General features: G+C 55.0%; 1 protein-coding gene across 1 annotated transcript in view; it reads right to left on the reverse strand.

The window, feature by feature from the left end:
* Nucleotides 1-22088, reverse strand: part of EPHB2 (EPH receptor B2) — a 130316-nt gene that overhangs the window by 68034 nt on the left and 40194 nt on the right. The window contains exon 3 of the mRNA XM_057381238.1: nt 19335-20019. Coding sequence (XP_057237221.1) covers nt 19335-20019 — 685 coding nt within the window. The remainder of the gene's footprint in view (nt 1-19334; nt 20020-22088) is intronic.

A 22088-nucleotide genomic window follows, 5' to 3' on the forward strand; every position in this document is an offset into this window, starting at 1 on the left:
TCCTGTGCCTGGTGACAGTGACAGCRCTGAGTGCTGAGCCATCACTCAGAGCAAATGAAGCTGCAATGGAGCATCTTCCAGAGATACTCCAGCTGCTGGGCTGTACCACCCCCAAACCTGCACATCCCTCAAACACCACACACCCAGAACTGAGCTGCACCTTCACATCTCGCCGTGGAAAACACAGGAGGGTGCTCACACCTTCTCTGATCTGCATCCTACACCCATCACTGCAAGAAACTCTTTGGATGATGCATCCACCAGCAGCACCCTGGGCTAGTRGAGRGTGTCCCTACCCATGGCAGGGGGTGCAATAAGAGGAGATTTAAGKTCCCTTCCAACCCAARCCATGCTGTGATTCTGTGATTCAGCCAGCTCTGGAGGAAAAAGGTGTCTCCTGTAGCTGGTGCAAACTGGTGATGGGTGGGAGCCAAKTGGGGACGTCCTAATGGGAAGCAATCAGACTCCACTGCTCCTCCCCCCCCCAGAGCATATTTAGAGCTTTCAGAAAGAAACAAAACTTGTTTATCTTAACGCTAATCAATTTATAGCAATCAAAATAAAACCCATTAGGAGCCATTCTCCATTTGAATTTCAAAGAGGCTTCTGACCCCAGGAGGCTCCCAGCTGATTGATTAGAAATTTCTGACACTAATGTATGTCTTCTAAGGGTCCAGTGTGGCTTTAATTCCTCTCTCCTGAGATGCTGATCGTGTGTTAACATCTGTCAGCCCCTTCCTGCACTTAGGGGAGGGGAAATTCATGAGCACATGGAGTTGCCTGGCACAGCTGGGGAGAAGGCAGCATTTTCGGGCTTAAACAGCTTCCAGGAATCCCTTGGGGCAAATAATTTGCATGATCCTTTTCTCTTCGGGCAAAAAAAGAGCTGGAGTGCACCAAGAAATGAAGAGCAGTGATACAGAGTGGGGGCAGAGAGTGGAGGGGTAGAGCTCAGAGCTGGGATTTGSCTTTTGCATCCCAGCTTTGCCTCTGATTCCTTGTGTCCCTCAAAACCACAGGAAATGCAGGGTGGGCTGCCCATGCTGTCACAGTCACTGCTGGGCAGTCTCACCTCCACAGCCTTGCCCAGATTTGGGGCTCAGGGCCCTGCCCCTCATCCAGATGCTCTCTGATACCCTGATGCCTGGTCCTCAGCTAAAGCCCAACACCCAGCAATGCACCATCTTGTCTATATGCTCCAAAACGTGGAGAAGTCCCTCATCTCATTAGCTTGCTCTAGTGGTTAATCACTTAGAAACACATGCCTAATTTTTTTAATTTGTTTAGCTTCAGTTTAACCCTACCAGTTCTTGTTATCCCTTCCCTTGGCAGATTAAAGGCCCTTTGGAGGCTGGGCTTTCCTCTGGGTAATCATCTCACCTAATCTTCATTATGAGGASTCACTGAGCTTTTCACTCCCTGTGGAAGGGCATTTTCCACATTTTGGGACCACATTTGGCTTTCCCTGCAGCATCCTCCAGGTTTATTTTTCATATCCCATTTGAATCCTGCAGAGCAGGGCGCTCTGCTCACCTRGAGGYATTTTTGCTCACCTAGAGGCATTTYTGCTCACCTGGAAACATTTTTCAGACCTCAGGCTATAGGACAGGCAAATTTTGCATTTAAATTCTTGATCTGTGATGAGCCTTGGCACGACCTCCCAACCTTCCTCACTTGCTGCTCAGTGTTTCATCAGCAGAGATTTTCCACTCCCTGCCACTTACAGCCAGTCTGGGTCCGGGTGCTCCTGACCCATGCTGGGGTCCCCTGTTCCCTCATGCACCTAAGGATCACATTTACAATCACAGAACAGAATCACAGAATAGTTCAGGTTGGAAAAGTCYTCTGAGATCATTGAGTCCAACCCAGCACAGCCATGCCACCACTTAAACYATGYCCYCAGGTGYCAYATCCACAGTGACTCCAGCACTGCCCTGGGAAGCCTCTTCCTATCTGACAAGCCTTTCAGTGAWGAAATCTCTCCTTAAATCCARTGTAAACCTCCCCTGGCACTACCTGAGGCCTTTTCCTCTCATTCCACCACTTGTTACTCGAGGAGCAACCCCAAGCCCTCAAGCTGACCCCCTGCACCAAGGGTCTTTCTATCTCCAGAGCAGAGGTGGCACTTGGGTCAAGCTGGCATCATGGTCCTGGCACAGGAGCACCCATGGCATCCCAGCAGGGATGGTGRCAAGGCAGCTCTGAGGTCTCTAGACCACTCTGCAGCTCACAGAAAGGCTCAGTTCTAAGTCAGGGCAGCTGCCTGCAGCCAAGCCTCRGAAATCCCTGAGGATGGTGATGCCCAACCTCTCTGGGAACAGTCTCTGCTTTCCAAAGCCCACCCTGAGCCTCTCAAGCTGCAGCTGGTGGATGCCATTCCTCCCTCCAGGACTTGGCACCACCAACAGGGTCTGGATCCATTCTCTTTTAATTGTCCCACACGAATTTGTGGCTGTGCTGGGATCCCTTCTTGGTTTCTCCTTGCCCAGGCTCCCTCCCCTGCACTGAAATCAGCTTGTGCCGAGCTCCAGCCAAGGCAGCAGCAGTTCAAGCCACATCCCTCTGCTGTTCCATACAGCAGGGACCCAACCCTGCTGCTCAGGAGCTGGGAAAGAACCTCCTGAGACACGAGAGAAAGGGCTCTGGCAGCCCAAGAGTGCTGAGATGTGGAACRGAGCTCAACCCATCCAAAAGTCCCCACCCAGCCTGAAAAGCTCAGCAATGCAACACATTCCCGGAATCACAGAATGTGCTGAGCTGGAGGGACCCACAGGATCATCCAATCCCACTCCTGTCCCTGCACAGACACCCCAACAATCCCACCCTGTCCATCCCTGGCAGTGCTGTCCAAACGCTCCTGGAGCTCTGGCAGCCTCGGGGCTGTGCCCATTCCCTGGGGAGCCTGGGCAGTGCCCAGCATCCTCTGGGGGAAGAACCTTTCCCTGAAATCCATCCTAAACCTGCCCTGGCGCAGCTCCAGCCATTCCCTCAGTCCTGTCACTGTCACCAGAGCAGAGATCAGTGCCTGCTCCTCCTCTGCCCTCTCGAGGAAGCTGTAACTGAGACCAGTGTCCCCTCAGTCCCCTCTTGTCCCAGTGGCATCCACAGGTCCCACCAGGGGTGCCCCCCAGCACGGATGACACCCCCAACAGGCACAGACTGAGGTGGATGCCTCCTCCCTGAGCAAGAGCTGCCCTGAGTTCCTCAGGGGCTGGGGCAGGGGGTGACAAGTGGCACAGGACAGCCTCGTGGTGTCCCCAAACCAGGCAGAATTGCCAGAGCTGCAGTCTCTGGCAAAGATCTGTCGGTGCCGAACGACTGGGCAAGAAGGCAGCAAATGAAATTCAGCAGTGACAAAAGGAAACGAATGCACTTGGGGGAAAAGAGCCCTAATTATACAAACACAATGATGGGCACTAAATTAGCTATTAACATGCAGGGAGGGGATCTCGGCAGCACTAGAGATAATGCTCTGAAAACATCAGTTCAAAGCTCATCCATCATCAAAAAAAATGAGAAAATGTAAGGAATGATGAAGAAAGGAGCCCAGTGCGGAGCAGGAATGTCATTAAGCCATGCATGGAGCCACGGCAGTGGTGGTCACCCCGAGACAAGGGCGTGAGAGAGCTGATAAAAATGATTAGGGACACAGAGCAGCTTCCATATGGAGAGTCAATCAACCCAGAGCTTCCACGTGCACAGAGGCCACACAGGGAGGGATATAAAGCCATCAGGAACACGGGAGATGGGAATGGGAATGGATTGCTTGCAATTTCATACAGTGTGCAAGGACRTATTTTTTAACATGGTGCATAATTAAATTGCATAACTTATTGCCACAGGCACYCTAGGCACTGGAAATATGAACAGCACGGCAGGGGCCAGGAGGAATCATCGCTCATCCACCCCTGATTTCTCTGCTGTCTGCCCCGTACAGGGCTCTGCAGACCAACCAACACCAGGGTGCTCCTGGAAAGGTCATGTGCCACATTACCCTGCCCAGCAGGTGAGCACCTCTCCCTTGGACACCTCCTGGATGTTTCTGGGTCTGCCCAGACCAACTGCTTGGCACCCTCAGGGCMTCCAGCTACCCAGAGCTGCAGCCCTCAGCTTCAGGGGACACAGGCTGGGGGATGTCCACGCTCCAGCCACACACACAGCTCCTGGTGAACCCAGTCAATGCCAACACCTGGAACTGGCCCTGGAGGGGCTGTCACACAGACTGAGGGGCCAGGGACAGACCCCACCTCCCCCGAGAGCAGCAGGACCCTCAGCACCATGGAGATCGCACCAAGGACCCTGGACTCTGTCCCTGGAACCCAGTATCCCATGATGTCACCCTATGAAGTGTGAATGGTGTCCCCAGACTTCCCAGCATCCCATGAGGTCACACTAAGGAGTGTGAACAGTGTCCCCAGGCCCCCAGCATCCCATGATGTCACACTAAGGACCATGGACTCTGTCCCTGGAACAATAGCATCACATGATGTCCCACTATGGACTGCACCCCCATCACCTCAGCATCCTGTGACATCACACTGTAGAGTGGGGATTGTGTTTCTGTCACCTCAGCATCCTATGACATCACACTATGGAGGAGGGACAGCGTCCGTGTCACCTCAGCACCCTGTGACATCACACTATGGAGCAGGGACTGTATTCCTGTCACCTCAGCATCCTGTGACATCCCACTGTGGAGTGGGGACCCTGTCACCTCAGCATCCTGTGATGTCACACTATGGTGCAGGGACCGTGTCACCTCAGCACCCTGTGATGTCACAGTATGGAGCAGAGACTGTGTCCCTGTCACCTCAGCATCCTGTGATGTCACACTGTGGAGAAGGGACCATGTTTCTGTCACCTCAGCACCCTGTGATGTCCCACTGTGGAGTGGGGACCGTGTCACCTCAGCACCCCCAGGCACAGCCACAAGTGCAGAATCTGCTCCTTGTCCCTGCTCTCTGTGCCTGACCCTGCCCACCCACCCCGTGCTAAATCACGGCACTCACACTCCAACCTGCCCTGGGAGGCTGCTGCAATCTCTGCTGGCCTCGCAGAGCCTTCCCTGGAACAAGAAACCACCCCAAAACAGATCAAAGATGTCCACAGAGAGGCTGTTAAAGGGGAAAGAGCTTCTGGGCTTCCCATTTGAGGGCTATGTTTCCCTTCATGCTCAGCCCAGTGATTAGTGCTCGCCAGGGAATCAGAGCTGCAAAATGAATTTGAGAAGACAGAGCAGTGTCAGGCTGTTAGAGACTCAAAAAGGATCTGGGCTCCCCTGAGCCCCAAGGCTGAGCACTTACCATGCACATTTAACAACCCAACGCTTCCAAGGCAGGCAGAGGCCTCCCCGCTGCCTCTCCCTCCCCGAGGACACCATTAGCACCTGGAAAGGGAGAAGCCACGGCCTTGGCAGCGCTCGGCCTTGGCCCCGCTGCTCCGAGACGGCCTCACGCGCCGGGGCTCGTATTTTTGGAAACACCATCCCAGAGGGCTGCAGGGGATGCTGCTTGTTCTCCTGCCAGCCCTGAGTGTTTTGGAAAGTTTGGTTAAGCTCCGTTTGGCTGCCTCTGAGTTATTCAAGCACAGTAAGGGTCTCATTGCTTACAGGGGGGTTYGGATTTTGGGGTTTTTTTTCCAAACGTGGTTAGGGTGAGGAGYCCAGGTTTGGGCTGCTCCTGCAGGAAGGCGATGCAGAGTCACGGCTAGCTCAGCAGAGTTATTTAAAAGGACATATTGAGGGCTCGGGGCTGTGCAGCCGGGGGCAGAGGAACCSGAACACGTCCATCCCCGCTCTCCCCCCGCGCTCCCTCCGTGCCTCTGGCAGCAGCCGCTCTGCTGGGCAGGCAGGAGGTTTGGCAGCAAAAGCTGGACAGGAGCAGGCAGRRCTGCTGCAGGCTGCACCACGAGCCACCCCAGGAGCCGGGACACCCCTCCTCTCCATCAGCTGCTCGCCAGAGAACGCGGATCATAAAGAAACCTCTGTGCGTCTCCAGGGAAGCGGGACTCGGAGAGGGGCACAAAGCCTCCCGCAGCTGTGTGTTTGCAAACAACCCAGCTGAGCTGTGAAGAGGGGCTGAAAGCAGTAATTGTCTTTAATTAAAGGAGGTTGGAGGCATCTCAAGCTTTGACAAAAGACATTTCCAGTCTGCTAGCAGCTCCGGCACTCGGTGCCGCCGCAGCCGCAACCCGGCCGGGGGTTCAAAGGCAGAGGGTGACGCTGGGGACGTGGGGACATGGGGACACCAGGCTCAGGGTGCAGATGCAGCAGTGCCAGGGCAGTGCCACGCACACACAAGGCACGACAGAGGGGCACACCCGCTCTCCGAGGAGGATGCAGGCAGTCAGCAGGATGAATTACCCGGGAACCCTACAAACCCCATGCTTGGTGCCAGATGTGGGCCAGATGTGCCTTTGTGGGGACCCAACCATTGCCTGAGGCGTCCCACCCTCCCGGTGGAGCTGGCTGCATGTGCCTGTGTCCAGGAGTGTCACCCCAGGGTCCCCCCCTTGCTATGACACCTGGAGGTGCTGCACACAGCCAGGTCACAGACCAGACCCCAGGAGCGTGGCTGCTGCAGCTCCTCCTGGGCTAATTAATGAATCCTGCTAATTAGGGAGCTCCCTGGGCTGGCATGGAGCTCTGTCACRCTGCTGCATCCTTGCAAGCTGCTGTTGGCCTTAGCAGCCCAGCCCAGAGCTGGAGCTGACCCCCAGCAGACCCCYCTCCCCATGGATGCTGTACCCACAAAGCCCTCTCCAGGACTGCCCTTGCTCCCAGCCTGCTCCAAGCACTGGGGACATCACAACATCCCCCAAAAGCTCAGGGTACCGAAGCTCAGGGTCCCCAAATGTRCTCCTTCCCTTCTCTCCCCCATCCCTCAGGGCTGTGGCTCCCCAGGGAGGAACCTGCTGCCCACCATCCTCTGCTTCCTCCCCCACACCTTTGCTTTTGGCCTTCCAGCACATCAGCATGCAGGAAACCACTGCTCTGGTTTCCATGGAAACCCCATCATAGCTGGGGGCACCCCCAATTGTATGAACCAGTCGGGCTGGTGCAGCTTTGGTGGTCCCACACGTCCTGCTACCCCAGCCCTGGCTTGGCAACCCCCTCCTGGGCACCCCCACAGCCCCTCTGAGCCCTGGGGTCAGGAAACACAGCATGGAAGAAGGAATTCTGCTGCCAGAGAAACATCACTCCCTCTCTTCTTGTTCGCCCAGAGCAGCTGTGGCTRCTCCTGGATCCCTGTTTGTGTCCCAGGCCAGGYTGGATGGGGTTTGGAGACCCTGGGACAGTGGAAGGTGTCCCTCCCTGCCCATGGGGACAGGGGCTGCAGCTCGATGAGGTTGTTTAAGGTCCCTCCAACCCAAACCATTCYGGGATTGCTCAGGCAGGACTGAGCAGCAGACCCACACCTGGCTTCAGTCTGAACCCTCTGCTCAGCTCTGCACACTCTGCTCCAACTGTTTTCCCACGTGTGTCCCCTCATCCCACACTCCAGATCTGCCTTGCAGCTGGAAGCACCAGAAAACCAGGCCTTGGAGAAGGGTAAATCCCCACCACGGCTCCTGCAGAGGTGCAGAGAGACAAATACACCCCAAATCATGTCCCAGAGAACCCACCCTGCATGCTGGGCAGGTCCCCATGTGAATATTTTTGCCTGGGAAATCCTGGAAAGAGCAGCCGCGCTCTAATTCAAGAGAAACAAAAACAAACTGGGATCACTTCCATCTGTGCCAGACAGCAAAAAAACTTTCAAGAAGGAAAAAAAAAAAAAAAGAAAAAGAAAAAAAGAGACCAGTTCTAATTATAGGGTATCATGAAGATACACACGCTCAGATTTGTCACTCTGTTTGCAGATTAGCCGCACACATGGTGACAACGTGAGTGAGCACCGGGCACAGTGACATTCCTCTCCTGCTTCATAATCCCCTTTGGAAAGCAGGAACATCAGAGTGAGCACTCACTGAGGGTGAACCAGAGCCTCCTGCCTTTTCCTTTTATAGAATCCCTGAGRTTGGAAAAGCCCTCTGAGATCATCGAGTCCAGTCATTAACCCAGCACTGCCGGATCCACCACTGAACGTGTCCCCAAGTGCCACATTGTTCAAACACCTCCAGGGATGGGGACTCYATYGCTGCTCTGGRCAGCCTATGCCAGTGCCTGGCCACCTTTTCCATGAAAAAATTGCCCTAATATCCAAATTAAACCTCCCCTGGTACAACCTGAGGCTGTTTCCCCTTGTTCCCTSGGAGCAGAGCCCCTGCCCTGGTTGTCCCCTCCTGTCAGAAGCTGTGCAGAGCCAGAAGATCCCCTCTGAGCCTCMTTTGCTCCAGGYTGAGCCCCTTTCCMAGCTCCCTCAGCTGCTCCTCATCAGASTCCTGCTCCAGACCTTTCTCCAGCTCTATTCCTGTCTCTGGACATGCTCCAGCAAGRTCCTCAGGCTGGGATTTGCTGGGATGGAAAAGCAAGCTGGAGAAAACCTGGAGGTTATTTTTCTTACAACAGCTTCCTCATCTCCTGTTCTTCACARAATTCTCCTATTCTGCCACAGGTTCACTCCCAGGATGTAAAGTGAGAGTGAAGCACCACCATTCCTGCCTGGATCAGTGTGGGAGTACCCATGAAGGTGACAGGATGGCAGTGCTCGTTGTCCCCACACCAGGACAGCAAACAGCACTGCAAGGGCAAAAGAAGGCAGGCTTTAATCCATCATTGGGGWGCACTGTGGGGAAAGGGGAATGAGAAGCTTCTCTGGGTGTGAGTCATTCCCCAAAGGTTTCTCCTATTCCCATTTTCTCTGCTTTTCCATTGTGTTTTATTAAAAAGACTGCACCGATGCACTGAAAGGCTCAGAATGGATTTTGCTCACCATGCTGCAAGGAAAGGTCTGCAGCAGGAGTATTTCCTGGGACAAACCCTCCTAAGCTCCCTTCAGCTCTGGGAATGCACTGGGTGATGGCTGGATGAGGGATCAGCTCCAGCATGGGCAGCCCAAGGAATCACCTCTTCCTCCTCCTCACCTCTTCCTCCTCCTCCTTCCTTGAGATCCCTGAGAGCCAAAGTTGGTTCTGTGGGATCCCAAATCATCTGGCTGGGGGTGAACAGGGAATCTGCCAAAAAAATGCTCTGGGACCGTGGTGACAGCAACATGGACAGATACTGGAGACACTGGAGAACTGTCACTGGTACGTGAGATGAAGGAAAAGGGAAGGGAAGGGAAGGGAAGGGAAGGGAAGGGAAGGGAAGGGAAGGGAAGGGGGCAGAGACAGGCTCAGGAAAAACAGTTGGTTTCTACGGAAATGTTTCAGCAGAGAGATCAGAACCTCAGAAATTCCCAGCTTACAGTCTGATGCCCAGCAGGGTCCTGCATCTTGCCTGTTCCACACCTGTGGGCACCTGGGGGCACTGCCTGGAGCAGCAGCCCCCACCCAGGAGGAYGCAGACCCCTGCCCAGGAAGGGTTCTCCTGAGGGGCAGGCACAAGGAGGGGCAGTGGGAACCACTCCCTGCTGCTGCACAGCCCCTTCCTGCCTCCCCCTGGAGCCTCCTGGAGAGCTGGGGCTGTAAAGAGGCACATCTGGAGCACACCATGGACTGTGCTGTCCGCTTCTGGCAAAGATGAGCTGTTCCTGCAGCCACTTCAGAAGTCACTGGGATCTTTTCCAAAGCCATCCAGGCTGGGAGAAATGCCACAGGGAGCAAAGCAAGTGTGTTTCTCTGCTCCATGGGCTCCACTTCAGGCTGCACTGTAATTCTGATTAGCTTGGAGGCTTTGGGCATTTTGATGGTTTGAATGACAAAGCCTTTCTCACGTGGCCATTTATTGTTCACTCTGCTCCTGCTCCTGTCCAGCTCCAGGTGTAACAACCACAGGACTCCTGGGATCACAGCGCTTTGGAAGGAAATTGCTGGCTGTGGTTTCAGCCTTAAAAATTATCTTCAGCACAGAGTCTCCGTGAGCTCCAGAAGTGCCAATAGTCTGAAAGTGCCAAAAGACTACAAAGGTAGGATGTTGTCATCACTGAAAACTGTCAGCGCCCAAATCCTGCAGATATTGCCTCAAAATGCAGTTTGAATCTGCTCCTGCTCATGGGAGCTGTTTCCAGCTGTGGATCTCCAGGGCTCCCCTCAGCTGTTGGTGCAGGGATGTCCATCCCTGGCTGTGGCACCCACAGCCCTCCAGGGAGCTGGGGCCAGCCCAGGAGCCTGGGATTGTCTGGGAGCAGAATCCTACACTCAGACATCGAGATTCCCAACTGAAGACATCAGCTTTTGCAAAGGTGTCTGCGGTTCCTGACACAAGGAGCAAAGCCAAGCTCCCTGGGTTAGCTCCAAGGGTGCTGTAAAGGTGCCAACACCATGGCAGGTGTCATTTCAACATGCTGAGAAGAAGAGATCTGTCTTTGGAGGGATCTGGGCTCTCAGTCTTCCTGCAGAGACCTGGAAAGGCTTCACAGGAGTCCCAGTGTGTTCACACAGGTTCCCTTTTGGGTGCCAACACACAGAGCTGGTGGCTCTAAGTCTGACCAGGACCTTATCCTGCCTTCCCTTCCCAGGGAAGGGAAACTTTCCTGCTCATGCCATCCCTGTTCCCCACTTCCAGTCTGCAAGACCTTCCATCCTGCAAATCAACACTTTCCCTGGTACTGCAGACAGTTTCCCCACTTCTTGGACACCAGCAAAAGCATCCAATGCTGTTTCCTGGGAGGAAAACTCCTGCTGGAGCTCAGAGCAGAGAGRAGTCAAGGATATCACTCAGAGCCTCTTCTGTGAAAGCTTTGGGAGCATCCAAAGAAGGGCCAGGAGGTGTTCAAGTTCCAACCACCCACACAAGGACAGGGCATCACAATTYAGTGTCACCAAACTTAGGGTTTCCTTCAAAATGTGACAATATTGTGTATTTTCCATGGTCAAACCTAATTAAACCTTGTTTGAAGTYTGGCCTGTGTTAACAAAGCCACTGGATGAGCTATGAACACTTTGATTCCATTTCCCAACTTTTATGGGGACTTTTCTGCACATTTCCCTGTGACAGATTATGTTTCTAAGGCATACGGGGAACAATAATGAGTTTCCCTAGAATTAATTAAGCTAATCATGGCTTCTAGATTAAATTCTCTGTAAGGTTTTTACCTTGAGTGGCTAAAAATCAAAGAGCTGTGCTCTCACTGAGMACATCTGACTCATCTGACACCAGAAAAACTTTAAATCAGCACAGAGAATGTCTGAGGGTATTTCTCAAAATTAGATGTTCAAAACAACCTCTTGGCTTTGGCCCGACTTGCTGTAAAATCTCAAATGAAAAAAGGAAAAAAATCCTCAAAAGTAGAATTTTCTCCAATTTTCCTCAASTTACATACAATGGAGAATATCGTCCTCTTGGCCCTTAAAAATTCAGCACTGTGAGGAATTAAAGGGAAAATCCTCCTTCTCCCCAAGATCTCCGAGCGCTTTCAATCAAAGGAAAACACCAATGGCAAAAAACACATTCCCTTCATTTTATGGCAATAATGAGTTAAAATCCTGGAATCCTGAGCCTGAATCTCAGCTATTCATTCCAGTTCCTATTAATGTTTACCACTTTTCTCAGAAAAAAAAAAGGGGGAGGGGGGGAAGGGAGGCCAACGAAGGAGAGAGGAATAAATGCTGCTCTCCCACCGGCGTCAGCACGGGATGCTGCCAGAGCTGCTATTCCCTGCTCACATGGGTGTAGCAGCACCAAGAATGTGATGTTTGATCCAAAATGCTGTTTCATCTGTAAAAATAAGTCAGGGGGAGGTTTTCTCCTGGGTGCACATCCATTCCAGGAAAGCACCTGTGTATCGGTGTGCCCCAGAGGCACAGAGGGGACACAGGGGACACCACCCCCAGGTCTGCTCTGTCCCCCCTCCCCTCATCTCCTGGATGAGCCCAGCACAATGGGATGGAGGGAGCAGCCTGTTCCAGAGTGGGAAGGGGGGCAGAAACCGTCCCTGCAGCTCTGTGTGATCTTCAAGGTCCCTTCCAACACAACCATKGTGAGACCTTGAGCAGAGGGATGAAGGGGCTGGGGCAAAGGGACTGGGAAGCAGCAGCTGTGGCACATGGTGGAAATGCAGAACTCCACCACGTTTCTGGGAGAAATCCTGGGAATGGCCAYCAGTTCCATCAGGAAACTACTGCTGGGTTTTCCTGGACCTGAGATTGCCCAAGGGACTCGTGAGCTGCCCACACTGATCAATGAGCAGATGCTGTTCCCCTCYGGGCACTCATGGGCTGCTTTCAGGCCACCCCTTGCATCCTTCCCTACACCATCACAGCAGGGCTGGGAGAGCTCTGCAACCTCCTGCTGCTCAGAATCCACTCTCATGTCCTGGAAAACCTCATGTCCTCCCTTTCTCTGCAGAGAAAATAGTTTTGTGGAAGGTCTTGGTCCATTCCTTGACTTGAATGCAAAATGCAAAGGGAACTCTAATTTCCTTTGTTTCCCAAGAAGGTGCAGTTCCTCAGAAGCTGCATTTCCAATTCCAAGGTGAGTGTCCATCTCCCTCCTCTGGCAGGACATCTCTTACCCCACTCCTGGACCATCTGTGACCCTCCCTGTGAGATCAGCATCTCTCAGGGCTTCACACCGCCAGGAAATCGATACCTCAACCCTCCTGTCTGACACTCCCTCACTCTGCCAAGCTCCCCCGGTCCCATTCCAACCTCCCAAATCCCAAACTCCAACAGGAATGTGCCGAGGACAAGCACCAGGCAGGCGTGGAGTGGCTCCCAGTGAGCAGCTGCAGTCTCCACCAATCCAATCCTAATTGGATTCACAACATGGAGAGGTCAGTGAGAAGAATCAAAGCCATGGAAAGAAAGACGCTGTATTCTTGCTTCCCAGACGGAGAGGGAGGAGAGGGAGAAGCCCCAAAAGCAGGATCCAACAATGCCACCGAGCCCCGGCCGGCTGGGAGCATTCAATTTGTCAACAAGCCTGTAGAAAAGGCAGACAAATTCCTGTTTTGTACTTGGGAAGCAGCCAGGTGATGTAATCATCTTCGAGGATGATGGTGGAATACTTTCCATTCCAGCAGTAACTCAAGATGTGAAATAGCAGCCACTAAAGTTAAACATTGCTAAATCAGCCTGTCAGGGCAGCACCTTCCTAAGGGGGTGTAGGGAGAGGGCTGATGGGCCAGGGCACACTCAGTGYTCACTTTCCACACGCCATGAGGCAACAGGGTGTTTCAGAGATGGAGGGAAAAGCTATTTGCTAAATGAGGCAGTTGTGGCTATTTTAGGATTGCAACGTCAGTACCAGTCAAATAAGGCTGTGCCAGCTCCAGGACTGGGTCAGCGAGGGATTAAAGGAAGGTAGGGATAGTAGTGCCAACCTGTGTGCACTTAGGGAAAACAGATTAGGGCAAATTAGCCTTGTCTGGGTTTTTGATGCAATTACAAGATTGACCAGGGGGGTAATGGCATTAATACCACACACGGAAACCTTTGCAGAGCTTTCCCTGGCTAACACACGGGATATTTCAATTCTGAAATCAGTGGCTCCACTGACACCATGGGACATCCTCTATGAATTAAAACTTGGCAGGCGGACACGGTGCGGCCAGAGATCTGAGCGGGGCTCTTTCTGCTGCAGCCAACAAATGTGGTTCGTGCCTCTGGGCTGTTTAACATTTTTATCAATGACCCAGGAGTAAGCTCACAGCATTCCCAATAAAGTTAGCTGATGACATGGAAGCTGTGGTGTGGTAAATACTGAGAATGATGGGYTCCTGATGCAGTAATCCCGACGCCTCGGGGAGCTGGGCACAAGCAAGGAACGTGCATTGCAGCACAAACACGTGTCAAATCACACCTACAGGGACAAGSATGCAGGCCCAGCTCTCCCAGTGCCACGAGGAAGGACAAGGATCCTTCTAAAGCACCCAGAGAAACGCCTTTGCCAAAATGGTGAAGCAAAGAGGGGGTGGAAGAGGGAATCTCAGCATCCCCTCTGGCATGCAGCTGATCACCATGAGCAGCCTGTGTGTGGGGAGCTGGATCTGCCAAGRGAAAGAATAAAGCAGTGTCAAGCGCTGCGAAGAGCCAAAAAAATTGGCTGAAAACCTTACCAGAGGAGTGGGAGCCAAAGCTTACCCTTAAACAGGCCCAGGGAGCACAGAGGTGTGGCRATGGATGAAGCTCCCTGCAGTGGGAGCGCCAGGCACAGCGGTGCAAGAAGCCAGGGAGAACCTCTGGAAGCATTTAATGGGCAGTTCTCTGTCTCTGGAAACATTTCCAGCACAATTGGCTGTATCTGCTCCAGTTCAACCAGGAATGCTTCCTGGAAGAACTCGCTTACCCCTAGAGCCTTACAATTTATTGGCTGGGTCCAGCACTATCAGAGGAGGCCCAGACCCCAAACAGGCACAGAGCCATAAATAGCCTCTTATCATGAAAACATCACGTCCTCRTGGCCGTGGCTGTGACACAGCTCGGACAGGCCCTGCTCTGGCACAGCAGAAGCTGCTCCCAGCCCTCAGCACGTATTTGGCTCTCCTGTCCAAAATCCCAAGCACAGTTTGGCTGCTTTTCACTCTGTGGCTCAGGGTTCTTGTCACACACGTGTGTCACGCCTGTGCCTCTGTGTTCCCCACACACAGCGGGGTGGTGGCAGATCTGCTGCCCTGAAATCAGAGTCACAGCAGGGAAGGGGACACTGCTGAGCTTTTGGGGTCCCCTCAGGGAAGGCCCAGCTCCACCCTGAGCTGGAAAATCACAGAATCCCAGAATGGTTTGGGTTAGAAGGGGCCTTAAAACCCATCCAGTGCCATCCCCTGCCATGGGCAGGGATACCTTCCACTGTCACAGGTTGCTTCAAACTCCATCCAGCCTGGCCTTGGACACTGCCAGGGATCCAGGGGCAGACACAGCTTCTCTGAGCACTCTGTGCCAGGGCCTCATCACCTTCACAGCCAGGAATTCCTTCCCCACATCCCACCTATCCCTGCCCTCTGTTCATTCAAAGCCATTCCCTGTGTCCTGTCCCTCCATCCCTTGTCCCAATTCCCTCTCCAGCTCTCCTGGAGCCMCTTTAGGCTCTGGAAGGGGCTCTCAGGTCTCCCTGGATCCTTCTACAGGTGAATCCCCCAGCTCTCCCAGCCTGGATCCAGCCCTTGAAGCATGTCCATGGCCTCTCCAGCAGCTCCATGTCCTTCCCATGCTGGGACCCAGAGCTGGAGGCATCACCACAGGGAGGGTCTCACAAGGTTGGTGTAAAGGGGCAAAGAACACAGAAAAGGGGCAAGGAGAAAACAGCTGCCAGCCTGAATCTGACCAGCTTTYTCCTCTTCCTATCAGGTCAGCAGCTCCCTTCCTCCTCAGAAAGGCCGTGACCCCAAAGAATGACACCACATGTCTCTGACAGCCAGACAGTGTCACCACCAGCTTCTGCAGGGCAAAACCATCCCTTGTCATCCTGGCACGACCAGGACTCCCCGTGCTCGGTGCTGTACGAGCCCAACAAAGAGAATGCAGGGATCAAAGATATCCTGCTGTGATGGAGAGGAGCTGCAGAGGGATGAAGGGCCGAGATGCTGGTAGGAGCAGCCATCAGCCCTTGTCCCTGAGCAGGCCCAGGATGTGCAGGCAGTGTCCATCCCCTGTCCCTGAGAGGGGCCAGTGTCCCTGACAGTGTCCATCCCCTGTCCCTGGCAGTGTCCATCCCCTGTCCCTGAGAGGGGCCAGTGTCCCTGACAGTGTCCATCCCCTGTCCCTGGCAGTGTCCATCCCCTGTCCCTGAGAGGGGCCAGTGTCCCTGACAGTGTCCATCCCCTGTCCCTGAGCAGGCCCAGGCCGTGCAGGCAGTGTCCATCCCCTGTCCCTGAGCAGGCAGTGTCCCTGGCAGTGTCCATCCCCTGTCCCTGACAATGTCCATCCCTTGTCCCTGACAGTGTCCATTCTCTGTCCCTGAGCAGGCCCAGGCCGTGCAGGCAGTGTCCATCCCTTGTCCCTGACAGTGTCCATTCTCTGTCCCTGAGCAGGCCCAGGCCATGCAGGCAGTGTCCATCCCCTGTCCCTGACAGTGTCCATCCCCTGTCCCTGGCAGTGTCCATCCCCTGTCCCTGAGCAGGCAGTGTCCCTGGCAGTGTCCATCCCCTGTCCCTGACAATGTCCATCCCCTGTCCCTGGCAGTGTCCATCCCCTGTCCAGCAGCCCGGCGAGCACGGCAGCACAATGGCCGTGCCTGCACCGTGCCGGAGCGGAGCCAATGGCTACGGGAGGCACAGGGAGAAATGCGCTTCATGTGCTGCATGGGAGGGACGGGGAGGGAGGGGAGGGGGGAGGCGCAGACAAAGAACAGGGAGATGGAGAGAAAAGACGCAGGCAGGGAGCAGAAGGTGAAGCGGGGAGGACGGGGCTGGGGGAGGCGCGTGCGTGGAGCCCCTCGCAGGCCAGAGCAGAGGAACGGGCAGCCAGGCCCGGCGAAATGAAAATCTCTTAACCACACACAATTGTTAACTGCCCCCAAATCCTTTTGTGCTGGGGCTGCGAGCTTAGAAGAGCTTAAGCTGTTAGATGCATGAACTTCCTCCATAAATATCCCTTGTGCACACTGCCGCGAGCAGGCTGCTGCGCTATTAGCCAGATGAAAAACCCAGCGGAGAAAATGAGCAACCCTGGCCAGCTGCACAGAGGGATTGTCCATTCCTTGGGATGTCCTTCTCCACCCAGACCCCTTGGTGGGGCAGGACCGTGTCCCCCCATGCTCCTGTTTGGGCGCCGCAGTGTGTGTGAGAACTTCGCCCCGAAAGCCGGCTCGGATTTGCTTTTGTTTTGCTTCTGGAAAGGGGCCCAGACTCCCTCCCACCCCTGGAAACACGAGCAAACCTGCCAGCCACATGTAGGAGTGAATCCCCCCAGCCACTCCAGGGGGACCGGGAGTAGGGACCGGGTGGGGACACAGGGACACAGGGACACGGGGACACATCCCGCAGGTCCTTCCCGAGCTGAGCTGGGGYCACCAGCCCCTTCCCCACCCTCTGTGGGGCTCACAGGATGGGGATGGCAGGGCTGCCCTGCCAGCTCCCTGGCTGGCTCTCCTCCCACTCCCTGCTCCTTTTCTGGGGCTGCCAGGGGAAATGGAGGGGGTGTCCCACTCTGGTACAATCCTGGGGTACCAGGAAATGGAGAGGGTGTCCCAGTCTGGTACAGTCCTGAGGTCCCATCCAGCCCTGATTCCACCCTATATGAGAAGGGGAAGAAGGAAAAGGGAAGACAAAGGCAAAGAGGGAAAGGGAAAGAAGAGGGGAAGAGGAAGGGGAAGGAAAGGGGAAGAGGAAGGTGAAGGGGGAGGGGAAGGTGAAACGGAAGGGGAAGGGAAAGGGGAAGCAGAAGTGAAAAGGTGAGGAGAATGGGAAGGGAAAGGGGAAAGGGAAGGAGAAGGGGAAAGGGAATGGGAGAAGGAGGAGGGGAATGGGAAGAAGAAGCGAAAAGGAAAAGAAAAAGGGAGGGGGGAGGGGGAGGGGAAGGAGAAAGGGAAGGGAAAGAGGAAGGGGCAAGGAAAAGGAAAAGGTAAGGGGAAGGGGAGGCAGCCCCGGAGGCAGCTGCCCCATGGAGACGATGGGCCACTGGCCACGGCGTGATTAATGAGGGCGGGGAGTGCGGGGCCGGCGCACGCCAGCACCGGCTGCAGAAACAGCTGCCGAGGTACCGGACCTCCCAAAATCCTGCGGCTGCCCAGACAAAGGGGGGACCRGCCTCTCCCTCCTGCTCGCTCCCTCCGCTTCAGCCCCCACTCCAGCCCTGCGGGGACACAGGGAGCACCAGGACATGCGAGGGGACTGTCCCTTGGCTGGGCTGGCAGTGGCACCGGGGAGCATCCCCAGAAACGCCGGCTGCACAACAGCAAAGCACTGCACAGGGTCTGCTCAGGAACAAACAGGCTGAGATGGAAAAACTGCCATGAATCATTGGGGCTTTCTGGTGCTGCTACGGATGCTTCACTTGGGACTTTTAAAAGCCCCCGTCCGCCCTTGGAGGCAGGGATTAGCCAGGCTCAGTTTCCAGCAGTATTTCCTGCTGTCCCCATCCCCATCCCGGCTAAGGCTGGAAGACACTTGATCTGCCCGAGCTCGGTGGGAAGGGGCGTTCAGCAGCTGAATGAGAAGTAGCTGAAATCAGGGATATTAAATGATCCCCACAGCACAGCAGGACCTGAATTCACCAGCAGCAGACACGGAGCCCTTCCCAAGGGGATCATACAGCCCACAGTCCCTACTGAGCACAGCCAGACTGTCTGTTCCCCTCTCCAGTGTGTGTTTCCCCCTGCCAGCACCTTCCCCAAGCTTGGTTCAACCTGGCYACCCCTTCACAGGCAGAAGAGAGGAGACACAGCTCCTCCCTTGGCTCTGCAGTGGCCACTGCTGTATCTATAATTGATCTCAGAGAAGCCCTGGCTCTGCTCAGAGTGTGCCGATGCTATCAGAACCACAGTGGGATTTGGGATTTGTTCAGCCAGGAYAGGGGGAAAATGATCCTGTTTGCCAAACTCTGTGCTCCACATTTATCACAGCCACAGGTAACCATCACACAGCTCTCAGGTCCCCACCTCCCTCCCAAAAGCCACTTTCTCAATCTTTCTGAGCCCACGTGTGACTGGGCAGGAGCACACAGATCAGGGAGGGGCTATGGAGCCTCTTGCTGGCCTGGGACCACACTGGCTCCATGGTGTTGAGCTGAGCTCAGCAGGGACTTGTGGAGTCTGCTTTGAACATCTAGAGGGGCAGGAGAACATCTACGGAGGCAGGACATTTATAGGGAGAGGAACCTCTGGCTGTTGAGGAGCCCAGGGGCCAGGCAGCCCTGAAGAGCCCATGGCTGTGTCCCATCCTGGGCCATTTGCACCTCACCAGGAAAACGCTGTAGGGTGGGGAATGCAGCTTTCTCTGTCCCACTGCACCCTTTTGGGAGCCTGCAATCCCACTGCCCTCATCCCAGAAACCATCCAGCCCGCACCAAGAATGGGCACAAACCAACAGGAAAACAGCCCCAGTATTTTGGGAGGCAACTGCAGATCRGTGACACGCACCACACGTGTGTCCATCCAAAATGTGGAGAGCACAGATGGCACCAGCAACAGGAGCCAGCCCTAAACTCAGTGGCTCTGGGGATCCAGAGGTCACACAGAGCCTTTGCAATGGATGGATGAGCCCAGGGAAGGAAGTGAGGAGCTGGGRAAGGAGTCACTCCACAMACGCCCCTCTCCCACCCCTCCCAAWGCRGTTCATGCAGGTCCCTGAYGCAAATCCCGAGTGCCCCCAGCAGCAGCGAGGCGATGCAGGAGCCAGCCCAAGGGCTGTGGTTACCTCTGCAGATGGTCCCGTTCTCCACTGACTCATAACCAGCCCGGCACATGCAGCGGCCGATGGGCACCAGCCACTCGCCATCACCATTGCAGTACAGCTTGATGGGCACATCCACCTCCTCGGCGTTGGCAATGCACGTCCCCCTGGCTGCCACCAGCGAGGTGCTCTCCGCTCCCGACAGCGTCTCCTGGAAGATGGCCCCGTTCTGGATCACACGGGGACATTTGCGGTAGAAGACACGGACGGCAATCAGAGACATGCAGCCCCCGTAGTCCTGGAAGGCCAGGTAGAAACCGTTCTTGGAGACAGGCCCAAAACTGCGCACCTCAGTGTTGATCTTCATCACCCGTCCACCTAGGTCCACCTGGGAGAAGCTCTCGTCAGCAGCAATTGTGTCCACCTTCATCCAAGGATTCTCCATCCAGTTAGGGAAAGTCTTGGTGGCCGAGTCAAAGTCTGACTCGAAATAGTACAGGTTAAAAGTCTCCTTACAGGAGCCTGGGACATTGGGGATGCTGCTGCAGTCCCGGACAGAAAATTTCATCTCCACGTGGATGCGGTGTGCCCCGCGCCTSCGGATGTACTTGGTGCGGAGCCAGTTGTTCTGGCTGGATTCGAAGACGTTGCACACCTGGTAGGTGCGGATSGTGTTCATGTTCTCATCGTAGCCACTCACCTCTTCCCACTGCGACCAGGACACAGTCAGTCAGGGGCTGCACTCAATGGATGCTCCCCACCCTCCCTGSCTCTTCCCAAGCCCACTCTGTGCCCACCCCATCCCACAGGTTGTCCCAGAGTGCCCAGCACTCATCCCAGCCCCGCAGGAGCTCTGTACCTGCCTGGGCAATGTTTGACCCATGCCATGCCCCAGGCAGGCTCCACACTGTGGGGAAAAGTTGAGCACTGTGCTCGCTCCATGCCCAGGGTCAAGCCTCTCTGCTGGTGGTGGGACAGCAGGGCCACTGCTCTGCAGAAAAGGCTTTAGCAGGGAGTGTGCCCACAGCCACTCTGCATGGCTGTGCCTCTGGCCAAGGAACACGGGGTCTATAGCACACAGATTCCCACCAGTGCCACCATGGTTACAGATGTGGCACACAGGATGTGCTTCCTCACAAGCCATAAAACCTCCTGGCTGGCTGCAGCCAGTGCCTATTCCTAGGGAGGGGACCATGGCCAACTCCACCGTGTTCCCAGCAAGGGAGATGCTGGCTACGGGAGCCCTCATCCCTGCCCCTTCAAGGGTCAGCTGCTTTGGGGTTTTTCTCCAGCAGCTGTGTGCAGGTCCCAGCCCCAGCTGTCCTAGACTGGATCTGTGGGATGCAGACAACCCTACAAGCCGTGCCGTGACAGCAACATCCTTCTCAGCAAGACAGCCCAGAGCTGACAGATTTCCCCATGGGAAGYTCTGCCCAGCTCCCCGCAGCTAACAGACTCTGCCAGCTCTGGAGGAAGCTCTGTAGAGCTCACAGAATTATAGAATAGAAGAGAATATCCTGAGCTGGAAGGGATCCATAGGGATCATCAAGTCATCCTCCTGGCCCTGCCCAGGACACCCCAACAATCCCACCCTGTTCCTGAGAGCGCTGCCCAAACGCTCCTGGAGCTCTGGCAGCTTTGGGGCCATGCCCATTCCCTGGGGAGCCTGGGCAGTGCCCAGCACCTTCTGCGGGAAGAACCTTTCCCTGAAATCCAGTTTAAACCCCCTTGACACAGCTCCAGCTGTTCCCTTGGGTCCCCACAGAGCTCAGAGATGCTGTGACATCTCCTGGCCTTCTCCAGCTTTCTGCCCTTTCCCCAGGCTGTTTTTTCCCAAATCSTCCAGCACTTGCTGTCTCCATCCTGTCTAGGATGGGGATGGTTTAGGGTGGGGAATGCAGGACATGAGCTGCAGTCTGTAACCAGCCCCTCTGCAGGGAGCACTAAAAGGGAAGGGTCTATGTGGGAGGAGAGCTCTCAGCTCACAGAGCAYCTTCCCCAGCCCAGCCCCTGCCAGAGTGCAGAGCATCTCCCTGCATTCCTGTCCCCACCCAGGGCACTCATGTGACACTGGCAGCAGGGAGCAGGGTCCTGCTGGCGTGTGACACAGTCCTGGCCAGCTGGAACTGCTCCTCCTCAACTTGTTCACAAAGCTGCTCATGTGGAAGCCGAGCTGTTTGCCATGGACGTGACACCCCAAGCACAACCCTGCCCTAGCTGCAGGATCACAACACCCAAGGCAGGGCAGCAGCACTGCCCAGATCCAGCACAGTGCCAGGAGCAAATCCAGGGAAAATCCTGTGGGAGCAGAGCACCCCCAGCCCATCAGGTTGTAAACGGCCTCACAAGGGCACCCAGGACTGGGGAGGGAGGCTCMGGGGATGGGAGACAGATTGCTCCTCACACATCAAGGCTCACAGCCCAACAGAAGGCTGTCAGGGAAGATCCCCAACAGCTCCAACCACTTCAGATTGGCAGTGGCTGCAAATCTGCTGCCAGGGCTGGGGGACGAGAAGAGCATCCTTGCAAAACACAGCGGGAGCATTTGCTTTGTTTTCCAGAAATAAATTTGGTGYGTTAGTAGAAAATTGCAGGATCTCCCTGTTTTTCAGGGCACTGGTTGGGAGGGGAGTGAGGGAATCAAGGACAAGGCATGCAGAAGCAATTCCTTCCCCTGCCCTGCCTCTGATGTGGCTCTGCCTCACCTGGGCTAGTCCAGACACCCACCATGGCAGCCCCCAAGACCCAGGGGTCCCAGGACCCTCCATCCTCACCCAA

Source organism: Malurus melanocephalus, unplaced genomic scaffold (genome assembly GCF_030028575.1).
Source record: "Malurus melanocephalus ecotype Western Australia unplaced genomic scaffold, MMel_1.1 scaffold_500, whole genome shotgun sequence".
Lineage (NCBI taxonomy): Eukaryota > Metazoa > Chordata > Aves > Passeriformes > Maluridae > Malurus > Malurus melanocephalus.